Source organism: Rattus norvegicus, chromosome 14, assembly GCF_036323735.1.
Source record: "Rattus norvegicus strain BN/NHsdMcwi chromosome 14, GRCr8, whole genome shotgun sequence".
Classification (NCBI taxonomy): Eukaryota; Metazoa; Chordata; class Mammalia; order Rodentia; family Muridae; genus Rattus; species Rattus norvegicus.
This window is the reverse complement of record NC_086032.1, coordinates 2,130,257-2,154,957: the sequence shown is the minus strand read 5'-3', so window position 1 is coordinate 2,154,957 and position 24,701 is coordinate 2,130,257. Positions and strand designations below refer to the sequence as shown.

The window sequence follows — 24,701 nt, the reverse complement described above, 5'->3', positions numbered from 1 at the left end:
CTAACAGCAGCTGTGAGTATTCCACAGTAAGACTGGCCCTAACATTCCGAACAGAAAGACTGCAGAGACGGCATATTCCAAAGCTCCACATGACTCCATACAGTTAAGTCTATGTCAGTATTGTAGAACTCACCATCGTTTACTCTAGAAACTAAGCCTCTGTATGCTAAATTTATTTTGTGAATCAAACAAGTGACCTAATTTCAGAGTCTTGAAGCTTCTAGATAGAGACCATTACTAAGTAGCAGAGAAATCTGTGCTGAGAAAATCTAGTCACCTGGGCAAAGTGCACACAGGGTCAGAGGAGATAACTGTTTTCTCTCAGTGTTTGCAGTTTTTAAGGCACATTCTAGAACATCATTAACTTATCAAGAGTTAGAGTTCATTTTTATTTGATTTTAAAGAGACACAAATGGTATTTTTCTAATTTTGACATGGAAACAAAGCATTTCACAGTAAGATATTAATAAAAACAGATTTTATGGCATTTTACAGGTAGTGATACATACTACATAAGCAAGCATAACGTTTCTCTGTGTGTGAGCCGAGATTGCATGGTCCACACAAGTCCCACATTCTGAGATTCAAAACTGAGGAAAAGAATACCGGGTATTTTGAAAGACAATCAATCCACAACAAAGTGGAAAAAGCCATCCGCACACCAAAAAAACCCCTAACCAAATGAACTTTGATCACTCCTAGACAAGGTCTGAACTACCGAAGTGAGTCATGTGAGCTGCCAACAGTTGCAGTAAGTTTCCAAGGTTGAGTCATATCAGATTGCAGAGCTCCGTCCGCACATTTGCCTTTGTGTACCACTGTCTGTGAAGCACAGGTCTTCTTAAGCTGAATAACATTTCTGTAGGCAACACTCAACACCAAGAATAAAGTATACATCATGCTTCATATAAGAAAGCAGGCGCAAGCCATGACAGTCACACGGATTGCTAAGGTCTACACATCCTACCCATCCTTATGTTTGGTCAGCAAGTTTGTTCGGTTCTTTATAGAATACTTTCAATAGTTTTTCTGGATTTGAGAATTTAAAATAAATGAAAATAGGTAATTACATGCTACATTTTCTTTCCTTTATCATCATTGCCAAGCTGAGGATCACCCTGATCTCCTAAGCACAGGAATTAGAATGACGTCCAGCCAGGCTCTAAATTTCTCTTAATTATCGGCGTCTTTAAAAAACTATTACAAATACAACAGTGATTAAAACCAGAAGCACACGCCCAAACCAAAAGATTTCCAGAGAATCCAAAGAGGACCCAGTGACAGTGATCATCTGGTCCGGCTTTCTCAATCTATCACTGTAGGCCAAATCCTAAGGTACAGTAAGACGCCTGCCTCACAGAAACACTAGTAACTTATAGAAAAAGAAACAGTCAGTCACTAAGGACTCTGAAAAGTTTAACCAGGCAGTGGTGGTGCACGCTTGTTACCTCAGCACTCAGGAGGCAGAGGCAGGTGGATTCCATAAGTTTGAGGCCAGTGAGGCCTACAGAGAATTAATTCCAGGACAGCCAGGGCTACACAACACAGAGAAACCCTGCCTCAAAAAACCAAAAATACCGAAAATTTAAGAAATTGATGATCCTATGTAAAAATGTATAAAACACAATGGTTAATTCACATGCAGAAGCAGCAAATAGCTGTGTACCGACATGTGAAAGGCAGAAAGTTTGGAATTGGAGAAACTGACCCTGTCTACATGTTTCCAGAGCAGAAGGGAGGGGAGCCATCTATAGAGACTCTGTCACACAGAGGAAGCTCTATGCAGTCCTGTGGACAAGCAAAGTGAGACTATCGCCGATGTCTTCTTCCTGGCAGCTGATGGACCTTGACAAAACTGAAACCATTAGCAATATTTAGACAGCAGTCTAATTAATACCAGTGGTGATGAGGTGGTGAGTGGGGATAAGGTATGAGGTTCTATGTAAATTTATGACCAATCACAGGAAATAAATCACTTCACACTTGTTTCAGTCTGAACTTTTAAGGCTAGATCAAAGTACCACGAACATTTCATTTGATTTAACCTTTAGATGAAGCATTAAAAAAACACTCAGACTGTTAGCAAGATGAGCTCATGAAGGTTTTCTCTTCTGACTGGACTGAATTACTGTTAACAGGAATTGCTAAAGCTTTATGATGGGCTTCATCAGTCTATCAGTCAGGCCACTGGGAGCTCTCAGACAGTGCACTAGATGCGGCAAGCTGAAGAAGAGAAAAAGCAAGTAAGGCTCCTGCCACCAGATACCTTGTGTCAGGAGGAAGAGAGTGTGCGTCTGATGTCCGGTGTCACACCAATGCACAAGACACCCCAGGAGGAGCCCAGCACTGCCAAGAAGAGAGAAGCCTGAAGGCCAAGGCTTCAGCTGGGTCTTTAAGAATCAGCAAGTGTTGGAGGGGAAATTCAGGTATAGGTGGCGTCGTGGTAAGAGACAGAGAGGCCTGAGAACACTTCACGTGTTGAGAAACTAAAAGGATTGTGTGTGGCGGATCTAGGTCTTGAGAGATGAAACAAGAGAAGCAGGGACTGAACTATGAAGGATCTCCATTTATGCTGAGGAGTGACTTGGATGACGTAATGAAAGCTATGGGAGCCATAGAGCAGGAAGTCATGCTGTTACAGCTACATAATCATCTTAACACAGTCTTCTTTTATGGTCTACTAACTTGATGGGAGCATATTAGCTCTGGGCATCAACTGAAGTGCCTTTCTGGTGTGACTTCAATTCCACCACTAATTCCTACAAGGTAACTGAGGAACAAAAAATCTGCCCATACTAACGCAACGAGGGAGTCACCTATACACCTGGATTGTTGCAGGTCCTCTACTGTCTGCGCAGTCACTAACAACCTAAATAGCTGCAAATAAGACTGAATGAGGGATGTAAACAAAGTTAACAGAAAGTCTGCGTCTGACACACAGCAACTGCTAATTGCTGAGTACCATGGGCTCTTTAGTAGGTCACTGGTAGTCGTCCTGAAGCTTTCAGGTACCAGAACAGTCAAGACATATGATCCATTCTCAAAAGATGTACAAATAACTGTGTACGAAGTACCTTTAAACAATGTAATTAAGTTCCATTCATAGACCTCAGGGAATTTCAAAAGACAGAGAACATCAATTTTCAAAGATGGCTACTGAATCAGTAGGTGCACTGGCACACATGAGAACTTGAAAATTTAAGTTAGAGACCAGCCTTGGTTAGTGAGACTTTGTCTCAAAATGAAGGAAAAAATCAGGTAGGGGTACAGAGACACAGCAGCCCACATGTTTGAAGAGGTTTTACCAAGGCCATAGAGCTGCACGACTATCACCACAAGCAACCTAAGGATTCTGTCATCACCCAAACACACACACACACACACACACACACACACACACACACACACACACACACACACACACACACAGCATACTCTGCTGCCATGCATGGTCTGCCTGCCAGCCACCTTCTCCTCAACTCCAGGTAACCACTGATCTGTGGCTGTCTCTGAAGATTTTCCTATTCTGTGCTTCTTATGTGAGTGGTATCACTGTGTGTGTGACCCTCTGTGACTAAATTCTTATACTCTTAGTCTGTGTTACAGCACACATCAGATTATATTCTTCTGTTGCCTAGTTCCCTTCCATTGTATGGACATGCCGCACCTCTACTCATCAGCAGACAGATGTCTGGACTAGTTTTATTTTCTGGCTACTATAACAGTGTTATGAATATTTGTGGGATGATGTCATACGGGTGAAGGCAGGTACAAGATAGAATGAGGCCTGTCATTGGACGAGAAGGAAGGGTGGGTAGGAGAAAAATTTGAGGGAAGAGGAGGAAACAGGCACGGGAAGAGGAGGAGAAGCTGCTGGGAGAACATGGAGGTGATGTTAAGATTCCTCTCTGCACATTTACAGGTTCTTATGAATAGGATGGACGTGTACAGGGCTTTGTATGTCTAGGTGGGCAATTATATCTTATCAATTGGATCAGAGGTTATTGTGTTGTGTGTTCTTTCTTGTGGCGATTTAAGTTCAAGAAAGTATGTGGTGGCTGGACAGTAAGTCGTCACAGAGTTGGGATGTATATGTCTGGCATGGTGGCAAGCTGTCCTGGGGACTAGACAGGTAGAGAGATTGTTGCCAGGCTCAGAGAGTAGCCATCCGCAGTGTGATAAGGGATGGAGCAGAGCGGGTGAGAGGCTTCGCTGACTGAGATGAAGACATCTAACAGGTATCTTGGGGCACTGCGGTGCCGGATGTAGTGCGGGGTAAAAGACAGCATTTTATTTTTTTATAATTTTACAGCAACAAATATTCATGTACACGTTTCAGTGTAGATATTTCACTTTTCTTGGGGATAAAGACAGGAGAGGAACTTCCAGGTGAGATGGAAAGTATGCTTTGCCATTTGAGAAAATGAAACACTGTCTTCTGTATCTGTGCCATTTTCTTTTCCCACTTGCCATGTACAGAGTTCAGATTTCTCCACATCTCTGTCAATTTTAAGTATACACTTATATGTTCCTGAAGTAGAAACTTCCTGTAGGTTTGATTTGCATTTCCTTGATGGTTAATGGTGCTGAACTTTTTTCTTATGGTTATTGGCCATTTGTAGATGATATTAGGAAATACTCTCTTGAGGCTTGGGGGTTTAGGGTAGGGGTCAAGACAGGGTTTCTCTGTGTCGCTCTGGCTGTTCTAGAACTCACTGTGTAGACCAGGCTGATCTCAGACTCAGAGAGATCCACCTGACTCCTGAGTGCTGGCAATGTCAAAGGTGTGCGCCCACCACTGCCCACTGAGACTCTTTACCTGCTTAACAAATTAATTATTCATCTTTGTACACTGAGACTGAAAGCTCTGTATATCTTATTACACACGTTTATATGCCTGCCTGCTGCCTGCTGCCTGCTGCCTGCCTGCTGCCTGCCTGCTGCCTGCTGCCTGCTGCCTGCCTGCTTCCCTCCCTGCCTGCCTGCCTGCGCATGTGTATGGGGTGTATACAGGCACACGCAGGGTGTGCATGTGAAAGTCAGAGCCCAGTCTCTTCCTCTGTTGTTCTATTTCCATTTTCTTTTTAGGATGAGCCTTTACTTAGCTGTAGCTTACCAAACTGGCCAGTGAGTCCTAGAATGCTCCTGTCGCCCTCCCTCTGTGCTGGGATTATATCACCATGCTGGGCTTTTTGCATGGGTGGTAGGGATCTGAACTCAACGGGCACTGCACCCACAGAGCACCCCTATCCCAAGATGCTTCAATATTCGTCTTCTATTTGCAAGCTTGTCTTCTGATTTTCTTGATGCCTTTGAAGCATTAGAGTTGAGAGCTCGCCTGTTCTTTACTGCCTTGTTTATGGTGTCATACCTAAGAATAAATCTTTAAGGTAAGCTCTATTTTCTTTTCCGGTCAAAAATCATGGTTCAATCTAGAAAGTCAGGTACTGGATGTACTCTGTGGAAGACAGGCTGAAAACCACTCTAGTGATAGGGTAAGTTGCTCCACTTTAACAAACATGCTGAAAAATATATCTAAAAACCAGAAATCATATATCTGGCAACAGAAGTATACTTGAAGCAGAAAAAAACTCTGAAAACTCAATTTTCAAACAAATAAATAAAAACCAAGGATGGTTTCAAAATACAAACAAATGAACAAACAAACCTAAACAGACATTTCCCTAAAGATATAAATGGCCAACTGGGCTATTCCAAGATATTCCACTTCCTTAAGCCGTGTAAAGAATGCCCATAAAAACCACATAAACCCTAGTATACCTGAGAGACTGACCAAGGGAGAGTTGTTAGTTAGACAGAGGCTAGCCTGGGCTACAAAGGAGACTACAGTGCTCATATTTACTAGATGGCTGTCACCCCAAAGACAGTGCTAGCTAGAGATCAGAAGCATCACACACACCTGGTAGAAGGGAAATTGTTACGAGTTTTGAAAAACAGTGTGGTATTTCCTCGGCTGGTGAACATGGAGTTGACTTACAAGCCAACAAGTCTACTTATATACTGAAACGCAAACAGGTTCATACATTAGTTTGTATGTGACAATCATGGTAACATTGTGATGCTTTGCATATGCTTGGCAGCCCAGGGAGTGGCACTATTAGGAGGTGAGGCCTTGCTGGAAAAAGTGTGAGGTGGGCTTGGAGACCCTCCTCCTAGCTGCCTGAGGGATGCTCAGTCGGTTCCTGGCTTCCTTTGGATGAAGATGTAGAACTCAGTTCCTCCTGCACCATGCCTGCCTAGATGCTGCCATGCTCCTGCTTTGATGATAATGGACTGAACCTCTGAACCTGTAAGCCAGCCCCAATTAAATGTTGTCTTTTATAAGACTTGCCTTGGCTATGATGTCTGTCCACAGCAATAAAACTAAAGACAAGTATTATTCATGACAGAAGAATAACCCAATGTCTATCAACTAGTCAAGGGATAAAATGTGGTATACTCATTTTTTAATATTAGGCAATATAAAAGAATGAAGTATAGACATTGAGCACCATATGGATAACTCTTGAAGACATTATGCTACATGGAAGGACACAGAAGACCAAATATTACATATTTCAATTTACATGACATGTGCAGTATCATGGAACCTCTACACACATGGAAAGAGGGCCATTGGTGGCCTAGGGTGAGGAAAGAAATCTGGAGGTAATGAGGAGTGACTGCTGATGGTTACAGCATTTCTTCCTAGATTGCCAAGAGTCCTACAACTGTGAGGACCCTGTGAACACAACAAAGGCCCACAGAACGTGAGCTCTGTGTGGGGAAAGCCAATCACACAACTATCTGGATAAAATTATCCTTTGTGTGTATGATTCAAATAGAGATAATGACAGGCTGAAAATAAGTAATTGTATACTTGGAAGGTAATTTCTAACTGATAGAAAAAGGTAATGTAAACCTTCTACACGCAGCTTTTCCCTCAATAAAAAATGATTTGGGATGTAAAGTAAATAAATAAATTAATTAATGAAAAACTATTCAAAGGGAAAATAAATGATGGCTACCTCCTTCAGCTTCATTTGAAACAGAAAAGCAAGCTGCAAGGAAAGCCAAGGGCTCTGGGCTGAGCAGTGAAGTGTGAAGGAGGCCTCCTGAGTGACTTGCAGCTCTCCCTCACTTTCAGGAGCTGTGGCTCCGAATAACACAACTTTCAAACATGTAGCACCCCTCCCCCATGCCAGGGAGCACAACCCCCTCGGTTAGGTCAGCATCCTACTCCTCTGTCCTGCAAGGACGACGTGCAGGCTGCTCAGTGAAGATTGGGCACTTGCAAACCACATGACCTCATGAATGCTATCTTATCACCTCACAGGTTCCTCGCACTGACCACAACTTAAATCAGACAGGCAGCAGAGCAGCGCAGTGTGTGACACGTACACTGGTAGACATTTCCAGCTGTTCTGTTTGTGGGGAGAAAAAATCTGATTATCTCATGTCCAACTGCATCTGTGAGATACTGTTTATGAAAAGCACATGATTCACTGCTTTAAAAACCTCTAGCCACAGTTTAAAACTTTGTACTTTAGTAAATCTGAGAGCCAGGAGTTCATTTTTTACCAAAGCTCCTTTAACTGATACTTGGCAAATGTTCCTAATTTTGAAAAAAAAAAAAAAAGCTAGCACTGTATTATTTAGTTTTTAAAAAGTAACATAAACTTAAGTTGCTAGGGGTGGAAATGCATGCCCTTAATCTTGGTACTGGAACAGCAGAGGCAGGCAGGCCTCCCTAAATTCAAGGCCAGCCTGGTCTAACACTCTTGATCTAAATGAAAAACAAGGGAGCTGTGTTGTCCTGGCCTGGCCTCAGGGCCTCACTGTGATCTCTCGACGACTTCTGTACTCCTCCCTGGTTGCTTCTGGGAGTGCTTGCCCTAACAATGTTCTCCCACACGTGCCTCTCTACCTGAAACATACTGTGCTGTCCTTTCCCTGGCTCCTGTCTCCTCCTCCTCTACTACACAGCATAGGCAGCCCCAGAGCTGGGGACTGTGTGTATGGGGTATGGGGTACCATGTGTGCAAAGAGGACAGAGGAGGACATCAGTGTCCTGCTTTGTCACCTCTACCTTATTCCTTTGACGATTTCTCTCTGAACCTGGAGGTTGGCTAGAGGCCAACAAGCAACAGAAACACACCTGTCTCCTCCACCCTCAGAACACATAACCACCCGTCTTGTCTTGTTTTTCCTTAACATGGGTGTTGGGTTCCAAACTCAGGTCCTCCAGCTTCAGAAGCACGTGTCCCCAATATTAAGTCACCTCAGCAGCCCACACTGGGGAGTTCCTGACATGCTTCTGGTCAGGCTTCCATGTGCTTGTACCATAGCACAGTCATGTTGGCTGCTTTCCTCCCACCTCCAATTTCCTGTTCCATGGCTCTCACACAGCCCAGTCTAGGATGAGAAGGACCTTAAGAACCATTTACTATAATTGCTTCAGGATCATACATGGAGGCAGTATCTAAGGCAAACCTGGGAACTGAACGCTGTTCAAATGTTCACTAACTGGATGGATACATAAAATGAACTGGCATTTTAAGGTCACAGGATCAGTGCCAAGGACGGACCTAAAACACAGGCCTCCTGACTCTAAGTCCACAGTGAGTCCTCTAATCATCTCTAGCGTGATGGAGAACAAAGTCACGCACAACCTGGAACAAAAACTAAACTAAGACAACCCCCCCCCCCACATGCACATAGACAGACAGACCAACCAACTGACAGACAGACATTCTGAACTGTTGTTAAAAACCAAATAAACCAAATAATCTACATGAGCATCAAGTATCTTCCTTCTCTCGGCTTTAACAATGTATCTGGAAGAACTGCCCTAACAGTCAAAGGGAAAAAGCAGACGTTAGACAAAGAACAGGAATACTCAGCCTTTAAATATCAGACAGTATCAGAACATGATTTTCATGCAGAACTGGAGCAGCTGAGGAAGACTGGGTTTGCATGTGGGTGAGTTTTACTATTCCTTACCAAGCTGAATGAGCCTTAAGTACGAGTTCTGCAAAGGTCACTGTAGATGTTGGCTCTGTAATCAGGGAGAGTGCACAAGTAACTGACATGCTCTCAGACACTAATGCCTCACTGTTCCTATGGACTATGTAAGAGCCGGCCACTGCATGGTCTTCTCAGAAATGCTGTGGGCTTCCTCTCACCCCCACTCCATCTGCTAACAACTGTTAGAGAGAACCACAGAATTCATGGTAAGTTTCTTGTCTGACAGTTTCTTATATTTTCTACAAAAATATGGGCTGCCACGCACATTTTATTTTTCATAACCTACGTGGTCTTCTGTTTGTTCATTTGTTTGTTGAGACAAGTTGGCTCTGTAGCCTGTGCTGGCCTAGTACTTTCTGTAATCCTACCTGAGTCTCAACTGCTAGGATTACAACTAAAGGTTGCAACTATCCACTTTCTAATGACATGCTTCAGTTGTCTCTTTTCTATCTTCTCCCTCCCCTCTGGAGACAGGATTTTATTCTGTAATCCAGGCTAGCCTCAGACTCCCAGGAACTCCATTGCCTCAGTCTCCTGAGCTCTGTTTTTATAAGTCATCACACTGTCTTACACTGCAGTTCTGTCACTGATACTTTTTAGAACCATTCCTTAGGACATTTACTGGTCAGCACTACTAAACTTTGGTATACACTGTAGTATAAATATTCCCATGTAATGTAAACTACTATTTAGATGCTCACAAACTCAGAACGACAAACTAATGATGGTCATGGGGAGGGGGATGTGCATCCAGGGGCAGAGGAAGACCCAATACTGGAACCAGCTTGAGAGAATTCCCATTGGCAAATACAGGACAATGTGAACTCAAAAAAAAAAAAAAAAAACAAAAACAAAAACAAAAAACAAACAAACAAAAAACAAAAAACAAAACAAAACAAAAAAAAAGGTTACAGTCATGAGCTCCTATCACAGTGTCACAGTGTCTGCCTCAAGAGTAAGCAGACTTAAAGAGCTGACCAAGACTCTCCTCGCTGCTGATTTCCACTTAGGTTGACTCTGAGACTCACAGGGACTAAAACAGCCAAGGACAGGCATGAAGTAGGGTCTGTGGCCTCCCCTTCCTCAGCCCCACTCGGCTCCACATACAGAGTCACTCACCCTGCGGTGACTGGCGTGGCTTGTTCTGAAGCAGCCACTTGCTCAGATCTCACCCTAGAGATCTCCTTAGCTGCTGTTAGATTACCTTATTACTGTATATGCATGTGTGTATCTGCACCATGTGCATAACAGGTGCCCTCAAAGGTCTGAAGAGGTTCCAATCCCTTGAGCCTGAAGTTACAGGTGGTTGTGAGCCAACATGTGGGAGTTGGGACTTGAATCTGGGTCCTCGGAAAGAACAGCCAGTGTTCTTAACCCCTGAGTCATCTCTGCAGATCTGTCCTAGAAATCCTTAGCAAATGTGGGTATTTCCAAGAGATCTTCCTGCTTTCCTAAGTTCTAGCACCTTTCCTCATTTTTTGATTTTGAATTTCTCCTTCAAGTGGTTTTTAACCATCTTAGCACCTCCCACCAGACTTATTTTTTAAATTCTTATGAATAATCTCGTCTCTAATTAGATCACAGATGCACATAATTTATTAACAAGTTAAGAGAACCTGTAACCTACAGCACAAATGAGACACACAAACACATGTGACTGGGCACACCTTTCTCCAGACAATAGAACATAAGCCTGGGAAATGGTTACAGCAAGGCAGCTCATGGAGAACTGAAGTTTTACCCTGAATGTGGTAAATTATATTCTTTCTGAGTCAGGGAATGAGCAGAAAGACATACAGCCTTGTAAATGAGAAAAATAAATAGAACATTTGGAAATTTGGCCACCAGTTAAACTATGACTTCTTCTTACAGAATAGACTCAACAGGTAAACTAAACTGTCTAACTCATCTATAGCCACACTTTTATTTGTTAAATACGGGTATAGATGAATTATGGTCACTATTTTCATCTATTTATTTCTAGAAATATCAAATTTGGCTAGAAAACATCAGTTGCTTTTGTCTAGCAATTCACCTTCTCTTTAAGATTTTATGAAACCCCACTGGAAACTGAGGCATCTGCAAGGTCAGTTAAACAATTTCCCTGTTTTGGATGAAATGAAAATCCAAAATCTGTAAAAGAAAGAAAGGGAAAGAACAGAAGGTGAGACTAGATTTCCCCTCACTGGATAACGTGTTCTGAGGAAAGTGACTCACTTTAATTCAGTGAACTTTTGTATGCTAATAGCATGTCCAGCCACACATATCCTCAGGTTTATAGAAGGGAACAGATGCTATAGATCAAGTCTTTTGCAGGGACATTAATTTGGTCTCAGATACCAACTGTTATGTTATTAAAAGTCCCTTAATTCTTGGGCCTTAACTTCTTCACATATCTAATGAAACATAATGAAATGCTACATAAATTTTAAAAACAGATCAGCCTAAACACACATGAATCTTAACTCTTGGCTTTAAGTGCTGTTATAGCTTGGGTCATCTGTGTTCCCCGGAAGTGCATGTACTAAAGCACTGGTCTCCAGGCTGGCACCAGCAGGAGGTTCTGCAAGTTCTATAAAATGGAAAGTTCTATAACCTGAGGAGTTTTTAATTTTAAAATTCCCACTTAAGTAACAAAATGAATGGCCTTTTAAAATTATAATAAGCATTTTGTGGGCATTAAAAAGTTTTGGTGGATATTTAATCATATCTCTGGCTCAGATGTATATAAATATCAGAATTTTAAAATGAATATTTAACACATTTTCTAAGCAAATATCAGCAAATGTCATTTATAGATCTCCTTTATTCACTCAAATTTATAACTGCCTACTAAGTTTGTACAAACAAAAGATTCTGGACATATGGTGGTCTAACTTAAAAAAAGAAAAACCTGTCTCTTTTGGCCATCTGCAACATGCTCCAGGGAGAAATGTCATAGTTGCCATGCTAATGGCTACTCCTAAGAATCCAGGTATCAGTGCTAATGTCTGTATAGCAGCACAGGGAGAGCAAGTGAACCAAATTTAATGCTGGGTCAACCCAGCTGCTTGTACAACACTTGGGAACATAATGTAACACTGCTTTGTCTTAGTTTTCATGTCCACTCAGCTGAGAATGGTCCCACAATGAAGAGTGCTTTGTCCAAGATCAGCCACCTGACACAGTACTCAATAAACAAAACCACCACTGCTCCACAGACCATCAATGTATCCAACACTGCTCCACAGACCATCAATGTATCTACCACTGCTCCACAGACCATCAATGTATCCACCACTGCTCCACAGACCATCAATGTATCTACCACTGCTCCACAGACCATCAATGTATCCACCACTGCTCCACAGACCATCAATGTATCCACCACTGCTCCACAGACCATCAATCTACCATTCATAAAAGCAACCTTCTTCATCCAGCTGACAATGGACAGGGTCACAGTTAGCACAGGTATAGTGCTGTATGTGCAGAGGGAGACAAATGTGCCAAGTTTCTCTGGAGATGTACCTTCAGTAAGTACAAGACCAGCTAACAAACTGTTAGCAGTTACATGATCAACTACAGTATTAGTATTTAAATAAAAATTTCGGGGCTGGGGATTTAGCTCAGTGGTAGAGCGCTTACCTAGGAAGCGCAAGGCCCTGGGTTCGGTCCCCAGCTCCGAAAAAAAGAACCAAAAAAAAATAAAAATAAAAATTTCATATTGAAAGCTAAAGGTTTAGCAAATTCTAGCATACAAATGTTACCAAGGTCAGGTTGACTTTGGCTATCTTTTTTAAACTGTGAACTGCTATACCAAAGAATGCAAATAGAATGTAAAAGTGGCTCAGTATTTAATCCCCTCAGAAAATAACGGAACTGGACAATGGTAATTATAGCATTAATTTTAAAAATTTTTACATAGTATTCATGAGTAAGTATGTGTGCCTGTGATGAGTTTATGTACATCATGTATGTGTGAGTGTGAACTGAAGCTGCCAGTTGCAAGTTGTCTGACATGGGTGCTGGAAACTGAACCTAAGTCCTCTACAAGAGCAGTGAGTGCTCTTAACCACTGAGCCATCGCTCTGACCTCTACAGCAGTCCTTTCTTTGGTAAGTCTACTCCTGTTTTTAAACGTTTACTTTATACATGTGCATCTATCTGTGTATTACATGTGCACACAAATGCATGTGTGCAGGTATTTAGAAGCCAGATGAGGACATGGAGCTCTGGAGCTAGAATTACAGTCAGTTGTGAGCCTCTGAAACTCAGGTCTTCTACAAAGAGCAGCAGATGCTCTTAATCACTGAGCCATTTCTTCATTCTGTCAGGCAGTCTGACTATTCAACCAGTATCTTGGTTCAAACTTCACTGCTGTTTAACCTGTTTTGTGATAAACTAAAACAGGCAAATGAATTAATCTACTTGGAAACACAATGAAAAAGCATCTCAAACTGACTAGCTGAAATTTCTTCATTCTGTGCCCTACAGACTTTCTAGTTTAAAAGGCTTAGCAGAATCCTTTTACTTGGTCTACCCTCCCTTCTAAAGACCCCATCATTAACTCTTTAGTGAGGTTCAGCCTCCACTGAGCTCCTACCATGTTCTCAGGTTCAGTTCAGAGCCTGTGTGTGGTCCCAGCTGTACTGTGAATTTTCCACGGCCCATGATGTCTATCAGGAGCCTTCTTAAGCCCAGGATTTTGGCTATGCTGAACTGTATCTCATCACAAATTTAAAGTCTTTAATTTGGATTTAGCTCTTTAACAGGACATTGTACTCTGAAGATTAGTTTTCAAGTTTATATAAGAAACTGCTTTCAAAGTCACTAATCTACAGACATACAACACCTCACACACTCATACATAATTAGCGAGTGGTGCACACCTATCATTCCAGTGTCCAGAGGCTGAGGCAAAAGGATTGAAAGACTGAAATCAATCTAGATGGCAAAGCAAGATTCTGCCTCCCAAAACAGATTGATCGATCAATTAATCAATCAACCAATCGATGCATTAAAGCTAAATCTCATGTGAATAATTTCCTGTCTGTCTTGATAAAAACTTTTCTGTTTTTTTAAAGATAATGCATGTGACAATCAAAATTAATGCATATTGATTAATTAGAGTTAGTATTAGAAATACAATCAATTTACCTAATTTTTAATCCAACAATATTAGTTTTCTTACACTTTATGAGAAATTGCTTTATTTCAGAATTTCTTAAAAACATTCTCTGACACAAGGAGAAGTTCCCTGGGGAGGATTTATAGAATTCCACATGCAGAGATGAAACACAAGCTGTTTGTTTAATACATACTAATAGGTAAAGATTATACATAGGATCTGCCCCCAAATGTTTCCATGGATACTAATACTAATGTTATTATAATACCAATTATTTATAATAATTCTAATATATAATTGATACTAATATTGATGCTATCATAAATATTAACTATGCTAATATTGATAAAAATGTTCCTATTCAGAGAAAGCTGAAGTGGCCCACATGAGAATCTGTCCAGTTGGTTTAAGTTTTGTTTCCTCTTCGCTCTTAGACTAACTCCCTGCAGGAAGTTATCTCACCCACACTCAGCCTTCAGCTGAAGGGTGTCAGGCTATGAAAGGGCAATATCCACACTTGTTCCTTTGAGGTTTGAATTCATCTAGTGGCCAAGGAGTTTCCTTTCTTCTTCATTCTTTACAGCAAATCAAGTTTATGCTATCCTTTCAAATGTCATTACTGTGAATAAACATTCCTTTACTAAGATTCAAAGTAAGAGACGCGGTTTCACCTGCATTGCTGATATGTATCATGAGACAATAATGAAGGCTAGGAAGTGACCTAAGCTACACCAGCAAACAGGTTCTCCGTCACCAGAGATTAGTTTAAGTAATTTAAATCAGCCTAAGAGTTAGTCAAATTCTGACAATTTCACTGGCTGAATGCCAGAGATTCTAGGTGCCAGCTTAACAAGCATCCAAACACTGAGAAATCTGTTTAACTGATATTAGGCAAGTATCCTTTTTTGCAATCTCAGTAAGAACACCGTGAGGGGAAAGGAGGCCAGAGGGGAAAGACACCTCCCACAACGGTAGCACCACAAATCTAGTCAGTTAGGTGTAAGGAAAAGTTTAATATAACCAAAGTATATTTAAGGCTCGGGAAACCACCAGGTGTTTTCAGGTCACTCACAATAAAAAATAAGACACAGGTCAGGGATTGACCGTTTTAAGTTATTGCTAAAAGTTTAAGGAAGACAAACTTTAATATTTGGGCACAAAAATCTTTGGTTATAAAGGCAATCTTCTGAGGTGCTCTTACTGATAATCATGAATTCACAGAAACACTTGGCATGAAAAGGTCAGTAATAACGCGTCACACCAACAGAGGAAGGAAGGAAGGAAGGAATATGTGAAGACCAGCACTTATCATCGCTCACTCACCTCGTGAGTCAGCTCTGCTATCTGGTCCTTCAGCTCCCGAATGTACTGCTTAGAGTCAGACCTGTTAAGTTGTCCTTGGAGCTTACCCTCTTCTTTCTGTTTGGGACAATACAACAAAACCAAATCAGTGGACAGGTTTTCCATCATGAACTAAAATATTTCAAGGGGTTGGGGATTTAGCTCAGTGGTAGAGCGCTTGCCTAGCAAGCGCAAGGCCCTGGGTTCGGTCCCCAGCTCCAAAAAAAAAAAAAAAAAAAAAAATTCAAGACCTAGGGCAGCAGTTTAGTTAGCTTAATTCTGAACAAATTCCTTCTGTTATTGGAAAAGAATTCAAAATGAATAAAACTGAGTGTTTCTAAAACATGACTAATGCGTGTTGACAAACCACACACCTTATAAAATAACCCTTGAGAAAGTCTTAAAATTAATTATCCAACAAATCCTCTGATGGCAAAGTTACCCTCAAATTTCAAGGCCATGTATGTAATTATTGTCTCAGGCAGTGCCTAGTCAAGAACTCTCAACTGGAGTTCAAGTTAAACCTGAAGTATTTTGAAGAAACAAAAAGTTCTCCAATTCTAGAAAGGGATAATTAACTGATGCTCCTGCTGAACTTGCTCAGAATGTGTCCTGGGAATCCTCGTGTAGCTGATTTTAAGACACTGCAGGGCTGGAGAGAGGGCTCAGCAGTTCTGAGCATGCACTGCTCTTGAAAAGGACGCAGAGTTCAATCCCCAGCATCCTTGTCAACAGCAGCCTGCAAGGTCAGCCCCAGGGGATCTGGCATAGCAGATGCTCTCCTCTGGACTCTTCAGGCTACTGCACTCACATGTGCATGCCCCACAGAGCCACATGCACACAAATAACTGAAACCTACAAACAAGTAAACCAAGTCTTTAAAAGGGGCTTCTGGTCCTCACAGTTGTTGGGTAGATGTGGAGTCCTTTTCCATGGCAAGGGGAGGAGCTGCCTTTTCCCTTCTCCTCACTGGAGATCCCCCAGCCTGGAGTTTACTATACAGAAGAGGCTAGCCTCAAACTCAAGATCTGCCTGTTCCTGTGTCCCCAGAGCTGAGACTAAAGCTATGTGCCACCAAGACTGGCCAGTTTTCTTATACCATGAAAAGTGAACTCTCTAGATAACGGGCTCCTTAAAGAGTGAAAACAGTTTTAAAATATTCCAAAATGTTTAAAATTAGGAAACTATGTATTGATGCTTTAAATGTTTAGAAGCTGTTAGCTAGAGGTGACTGCTCTAATAACTAAATCACTCCTAAGACCAAAAGAGGACAGACTTACTTTCAACAGTGGACAGCCATCCTGTTTCATTTAAGTATTTCAAAGGCACAGAACAGGGGCAGTAAAGTAAGAGAAACTTCAGCATAGCCCATGGCTCCATAGCCCATGGCTCCCTTCCCCTACGGTCTGCTTGGCTCTACACCAACTCCACCTCACACTGCTGCCTCTTCAATGCAGGAAAAGTCTGCAGTAAAAGGGAGCCAGCGGGCAGAAGGAAAACTGCACTGCGAACAGGCTGCCAGGACTGAGGGTGCTCACTGACAGGAAGAAATGACATCACTGCTCTGGAGTAAGCCCCTGTCCATCCACGGGAGACTAATTTAGTAACAGTCACTTATCAGATGTCTTCAGCAATCCTCAAATCTTCATATCCTGCCATAGTATAGTCTCAATTAAATAAGATGTAAACTCAGTGGGAAGATATAAGCTGATATCAAATTCAACACAAATAAGATGATTAGCCAAAGATAAACTTTTAGACTGTGAGGATGAAGGCAAAAACCACAGAAAGACCTCAGGTTTGAGAAGATGGGGAAGGAGCAGCAACTCTAATTTATATTCACGCTCTTCTGTGGGGACACTTGCAACGGAGAAACTATTCGGGCAATACAGGGCAATACAGGGATCAGTCAGCCTGTTTAAAACAACTGAGTCCAAAGATGTTCCATCCAAAGGTGTGTTTGGCTAAAAATAAGCTTGCTAGAGCAGTTGATGTTTTTTGAAGGAAAGGGAACACTAATGAAAATGGAGACACCTGAAAACTGTCCAATGAAAGAGATGGAGGCCTGGAGGGATGGCTCAGTGGGTAAGGCTTTTTTTCTTGCGGAGGACTGGGGTTCAATTCTTAACACACACATGGTGGCTTACAACCATCTGTGACTCCAGCTCCTGGGATCTGATGCCCTCTTTGATATCCACAGGCAGCATGCAAACATGTGGTCTACACATACACTGAGGCAAAACACTCATAAAATAAAAATAAACAAATCTAAAACAAAGTTTTAAATTAAAGAGATAGAAGGATTTTAATGAAAAAAAAAAGATATCCAAAATGTGTATTAACTCCCTCTCCAAAACCAACAAAACCCCCAAACAAAATGAACAAAAAAGCAATGGTTAAAGACAAACCTCAGTGGTGCCTAGCACACGTGAGGTCCTAGGTTCAATCCTCAGCACCAGGAAACCAAACAATAACAAAAGAACAACAAAAACCAACCAACAAGCAAATGAACAAACAAACAAAAAAACAAAAGCATGTTCCTTGAACTTGTATTTTCTGGACAAAAGAGATTTCCAAGAAAAACATGCTATATTCAATTAAGTCAAATGTATACGGTAGATAAAATATTTACATTTAAAGATACGTGGAACATGAGTAACAACTGTTAGTGCATGCAGGGTCACCTGAGGAAAAAATAATTAATCAGCTCCATTTTTATCTTAGAATATTTCTCACCTACCTGCAGCACCCCAGTGTTCTTACAGACACACCTATCAAAAGACTGAGCATGTACAGACAATGTTCCACTTAAGGAGAGATCAATGATATTTAAAAGGGGAAACAGTCAGAAATTCCCTAAATACCATTTAATGACAAATAAAAATGACCCTGTACAAATTCTTGATTTTTAATGTTGTACAAACAGACTTTCATTTAAATATCACTTTAAGGCTTTTTAGTAAATAACTTCTTTCAGTATAAAAGCAAAATACATATTCAAAATATAAAATATATTAAAGACCTACATATTCTAAGAATTACACGTTAACTTCATAGCACTTCTAAGACAGTTCATTCAATTATCTAATGTTTAAGATTTTTTTTCTAAGTATTTTTATGGCTTCCTATTTTCAAGTAGTGTCATATGTTTGTTTCTGATAAGAAAGTGGGAAATGTCAGCTACAATAATAAATTTACCAGAGACTTGAGTTCTTGAGGTTTTCTTTTGGTCTAGCTGATAACAACAGATTGCCAGCTCACTGGTTTACTAAGTAAAAATAATTAGTGGAGAAAGGGGCTCAGTGTATCGACCCTCCACGTATGCACCAAGGAGACTCTTGCACACACACTTCCTGTCGGATCATAAATGACTCTTGAGAGGGTAGAAAGTAGTGATTCTAACAGGCATACACACCCTCCCCGTTAGCTTTACCAAGACAGTGTCTACCTCAGGATTTGAATCAAGCCTTAAGCCAAAGATTCTGTGTATAAAGCTTTTAACCAAAACGTCGATAATCACTTCACCTAAGTGTTCAGGGGCAAAGAATAATAAAACTTACTTAGAAGTGCATAAAAAGTAAGAAGGCTAGAATAACGAAGAGATGAACATCTGATAAGCAACATCACAGAATGAAGACAGTGACTTAAATGTGCTAATTACAGGGGCTGGGGATTTAGCTCAGTGGTAGAGCGCTTACCTAGGAAGCACAAGGCCCTGGGTTCGGTCCCCAGCTCCGAAAAAAAAAAAAAAAGAACCAAATGTGCTAATTACAGTGTTCTCACTGTGTCTGTACATTTTGCATAGTACTTAGAGGAAAGACATCACTCTCACAGAACAGTCCGTCCCTCCTTCCCTCACACCACCTGCTGGGAAGGTACATAGGCTTCACACTAGCCTTCATTTATATCAGGAGGAAATACCTACCTCCAATGGTTTGTTGACTTTGCATTTAAAATCTACCTTTTGTGCTAAGCACAGTGGCCCATATCTATAATCCTAGCACTGGGCAGTTGGGAACAATTGTATCAGTAGTGTAAGACCTGCCTGGGCCAATTAAATCCTGTCATGAAGGCGGGGTGTGTGTGTTGGGGGGAGTGTCTACCTTTTGAAGGCTGGTAGTTTAACACAACTCAGTGACACAACAGTTGTCTCTCATCTGGGAAGAAGCCGTGGGTTAGCTCCCCAGCACATATGCACAGAAATAAATAAAAATAATCCACATCTTTAGAAGGGGGAACAAAATTATTCATAATAGGAGATACTGAGACAAAGTTTGGAGCAGAGACTGGAGGACTGGCCATTCAGAGCCTGCCTCACCTGGGGATGCAGCCCATATACATACAGCCACCAAAACTAGATAATATTGCTGATGCCAAGAAGTGCATGCTGACAGGAGCCTGATATGGCTGTCTCCTGAGAGGCTCTGCCAGAGTGTGACAAATGTGGAAGCGGATGCTCACAGCCAACCATTGGACTGAGAGTTAGACTGAAGGAGCTGAAGGGACTTCAACCCCATAAGAACAACAATACCAACCAACCAGAGCTCCCAGGGACTCAACCACCATCCAAGACTACACACGAACAGACCCATGGCTCCAGCTGCATATGTAGCAGAGGCTGGCCTTGTTGGACACCAATGGGAGGAGAAGCCCTTGGTCCTGCCAAGGCTGGACCCCCGCCCCCGCAATGTAGGGGAATGTCAGGGCGGGGAGGCAGGAAGGGGTTGGTGTTTGGGGGGGGACCCTCATAGCAGAAGGGGGAGGGGAGATGGGATAGGGTGTTTATGGACAGGAAACCAGGAAATGTAATTTAAACAAATCCAATAAAAATTGTTTTAAAAAAATCAACATCTCTTTCCAATAATAAATGCTCCTTTAATTCTATTTTCCTGGGAATTTAGTATGACAAGTCATAGAGATTAAGCTATACCTTCTCTAAACTTTTTGTAACCAGAAGTGTTCCATATTTGTTTTTGAAGTATTTGCATACCCACAATGCGAAGTCTTTGAGACAAAACCCAAGTCACAACATCATGAGATTTATTTATGTATTTAAAATGTTTGTACTTTGGTTTGTTTCTAAGCCTATGGCCTTAACATGTGAGAGGGTGCTCTCCCACTGAGCTATGTCCCCATTCCACTTTTGTTTTTCATTTTGAGATGGTTCTTGCTAAATTATGCAGACTAGACTTAAAGCTCAGGCTTTGAGCTTATGATCCCCTGCCCCAGTATCCTAAGTGCTAAGATTACAGAGTAAACCACCACATCCAGCTCACAAACACTTTTCACACTCTTTATTCACATACACTGAAAATACTTTTTTAATGGATTTTTAATGCAGAGATTTGTAGGTTATGTATAGAATTTTCCATTTGTCACACATTGCCTGCTTTAAAAAAAGTTTATTTTAGATTTTCAGATTACTGAAATCCAACCTGTATCAAATGCCCAGAGTAGGAAAATACAGTCTAAAACTTCCATCAAAAAATTTGAAAAGTCAGACTCTTTGAGCAATCACTGCAAACTACAAGTGATGAACTTGTCTGGTCTGGACTCTCTCTGTGATGGGCCTGTCTGGTGTAGACTCTTTCTGCCAGCCGACTGGGTTAGGATATAATGCCAGTCCCACTCACACTGCATAATGGGAACAGGTGAAGACCACAGACTCTTCTTCAAATATTGCAGAGACAGCCTGCTCTAAAATTGGATTCGGGGCTCGGTGTGCCACTTAGGGCTGAGTGCCTGCATGCACAGGGACCTGAGTGCAAGCTTCAGAACCTATGTTCTATGTTTTAAGCAGCAACCTCCACACACTAAGGAGTTAACTTCTTATTTTATGCAGTTTATTTGTCATACCGGCTAAGTCGCCCTAAAAATATAACCCGAAACCCAAAATGCTCCAAATTAACCACTCTGAACACTGCCATACTGTGACAGGAGGAGAGTTCTACTTCTAAATGCATGTGACTGTGGATGAGGGAGACTCCATTGTATGCAGAGTAGAGTCATGGTTAGCAGCAACTAGGGTCTCATCAGAGACTGCTGCAGCCCACTCCACTCTTGATGTCTTACTTATACTGGTAAGTCATTCTTCATTACTTAGGCTAACTTAGGTTGATTTCCTGTTAGCTACAATAAAAGAATACTCTAAATAAACTTTCTCAAGTTTTTGTTAGTAACTGAATATGACACTATAAACTAAGCTAGAAATAGTTTAGAAACAGTGATGTCAAAGATAATTATTCAATACTATCACTGGGAGTTTTATAAAGAAAGAGGTTGAAAGTCCACTCACGATCCGATTTCTAAACATCTTAGATTAGGGTTTGAAAGTATGCTTTGAAAGTCATACAAGGGGAAACTGTGAGGTATTCAGTATGAAGACATATGTGTGAAATGTACTGGCTTCAACCACCTTCAAAAATATATAATTTCAAACATTAATTTAAAAATGTGAAGCATATGCCATCCATATACATAAAATATCTCACTAATTTTAAGTTAGGATAACCATGTTATTTCCCGAGGATCTCATACAATCCCTGCACATGTGCAGTGCTTGCATAAGGACATCTCTGAGCTCCAGGTTATCCAAGCCACGTAGGAAGATCCTGTCTCAACCAATGAAAAACCAAATCAAATAATATCCCATTACATAAGTATTTTACTGCCCACCACCACAGTGGCAGGATCCAGCAGGCCAGGATTCATGAAGTTGTTCACCCAGAACCTGTGCATTTCCCGAGTAGATAAACTTCAGAACACAAATGGAAAAGAGCTGTCAGGGTCTTTAATTTACTCTTTCAATTCTGCTGCCAGTTTCACTTCACAGTGGTTTCCGTGCTGGTTTGAGCTGCTCAGGTCCTCTCTACAGTTAGCTTAATTTTGAACTCAATCTCTTTCCAGCTTTGGACAAGGTTTCTCTGTGCAGTCCTGGTAGCCTAGACCTAGTTCTGTGGACTAGAAACTCAGAGACCACCTGCCTCTGACTCCTGAGCCTCGGGATTAGAGGTGTGAGCCACCCCACCTTTACCTGGCTCAGAAAACACTAAAATTTGCTAATGTATAATGAATGAGGAACTAAAAAACTGTTTAGGATATAGGTCCAGACATAAGAGTCTTGTGACTAAAAATCAAGAACTATTCTAAAGAATGAAGAAAAATCAAAGATTTGGTAAGCAACAAAATAATTCTCTGGCCACAGGAAGGCATCGGTGTCTATGGAAAGAAATGACAATAATGAAGGACACTAATTTTCTAACTTACTAATAATGGCAGATGTAGTAAACAGCAACACTAACGCATCTTAGATGGGTCCTGTACCAAGATGTGATACTGTTGCTTCAGCCACAGACTCACTACTTTATCCCCTAATCACAGGAAGCTCTAATCAGAGGAAGCATGAGGAAGAGACAAAATGTGTTCAGGATGTGTCACACTCTAATGGGTCACTGGAAGTGAGGAAACAAGTATCAGGTTAGGGCAGAGAGCAGATTCAGGAGTACCTTCACCTCTATCTGTCGCCCTCCAACACACCATTTTTCAAGCAGAAAACTGAGCGTGGTGCATCAAGCCGGAAGGCTGGGAGAATGTTGTAAGGAACAGTGTTCGCATGTCACCATGCAGCGAACGCAAGAAAGAGATGGCATCAAGCTGCTGTGAGAAGTGGCTGGGAAAATGTGGTTAGCAGGACTAACTCAGAACGCTGGGACACAGAGAAGGTGGGTGTGCCTGAAGGCCACTCTTGTGTGCCTCTTTATCTGTCTCATGTTGGTTATGACTTACCCTATCTTGCACAGGAAGGGCACTTCCTTAGACAGGAAGATAGTTGATTTTAAAAAGCTGTGTTTCAACCTACAGGTTTTAAAATATTCTACACAATCAGACAACAAAGTTTTTAAGATTTTAGACCCAGTAGCTCCTAAGTGATCCATCAGATGCTAGAGCCCAGGTAACAGAAACCTCAACAGACCAGGAGGCAAACGCCACAGCCCCTGGTCTTTCATTTACATCTGCCTAAATTTCCCCAACCTTCTTATTTTCCAAAACTCTCAAACCGATAGAAGAGCTGAGACATCCATACAATACCTCTATGTCCTATAGTCCTATGCAATAAACATTCTATTTCAATTCTTTTCCTTCTTTCTCCACCTATATATTATGCACATAGATATTTGTGATCCACTGGACATAAATAGCAGATATTATGACATTTCCTACTACATACTTCATCATGAATTGTCTGGGGATAAGAAACTGCTCTTTATAACTTGACCTACATACATTACAAATCTCTAAATTAGCAATAATTCCACAATACCATCAAACCTGTTCTTACTCAAACTCCCCCACAAGGACTAAAAATGTTTTATTTACTGTCTAGAATCAACCCAAAATTTGTGCTTATATCTGGTACTTTACTACTTTTTAGCCTTGTTTGATCTATTAATAACCTCTCTACATTTTTAATTGTTAACTTTTAAGGCTATAAATTATTCGTTAAAACAGCACTCTGAAGTCCAATAAAACTCCAAATAGAACACTGTTTTGAAATTACTTTTTCAAAACAAAGAGAAACCAGAGTAAACCAAATACAATGCATATCAAAAGGCTGGTTTAGAAGCTAGGCATGTGGTACATGTCTATAACCCCACTAGACTGAGCTACATATAAAGTGTGCTTCTAGAGTCAAATGTTTGCTATGTAGCTGAGGCTAGTCCAAACTGGACATTTTCTTACCTCCATCACCTGAATTATAGCCCTTGATTACACATCCAAGATACCATTTGGGGGTGGGGACACTTGCCATGAAATAGGCATTCAGAACTAAATGACACCAAGTTCTAACTTACATACGTGAGAGATTGTTTTTGAGACAGGGTCTCAGTATATAGCCCTGGCTGCTCTAGAACTTGCTATGTAGAACATATTGGCCCCCAACTCAGAGACCTGTGGGCCCCTGCTTCCTGAGTGCTGGTATTAAAGGTGTGGTCACCATGCTGGGCAACAGTTAGTTTTTGAAAGACGCTCACCCCAACACTGAGAAGAGCCTATGGAACACAAACACCGAGCCCTGAACTGGTCAACAGGTAAAGGTGCTGCCATTCTGCTAGACTGGTTTCAATCCTCAGAACCCAGAGGGGGAGACTGACTCCTGAAGCTGTTTTCTGACCTATACCTAAGCCACAGCACATCCCAGCACACGCTCAAACGCGGAACATAA

The 24,701-nt window shown here is 41.3% G+C and overlaps 1 protein-coding gene across 12 annotated transcripts in view; it reads right to left on the bottom strand.

The window, feature by feature from the left end:
* Positions 1–24,701, bottom strand: part of Evi5 (ecotropic viral integration site 5) — a 146,070-nt gene that overhangs the window by 11,636 nt on the left and 109,733 nt on the right. For 11 of the 12 annotated variants that reach the window (XM_006250525.5, NM_001271410.1, XM_006250523.4 and 8 more), the window contains one exon: positions 15,461–15,556. The exons of the other annotated variant lie outside the window; for it this stretch is intronic. In XM_006250525.5, the coding sequence (XP_006250587.1) occupies positions 15,461–15,556 (96 nt within the window). The remainder of the gene's footprint in view (positions 1–15,460; positions 15,557–24,701) is intronic. 12 annotated transcript variants of the gene reach the window in all.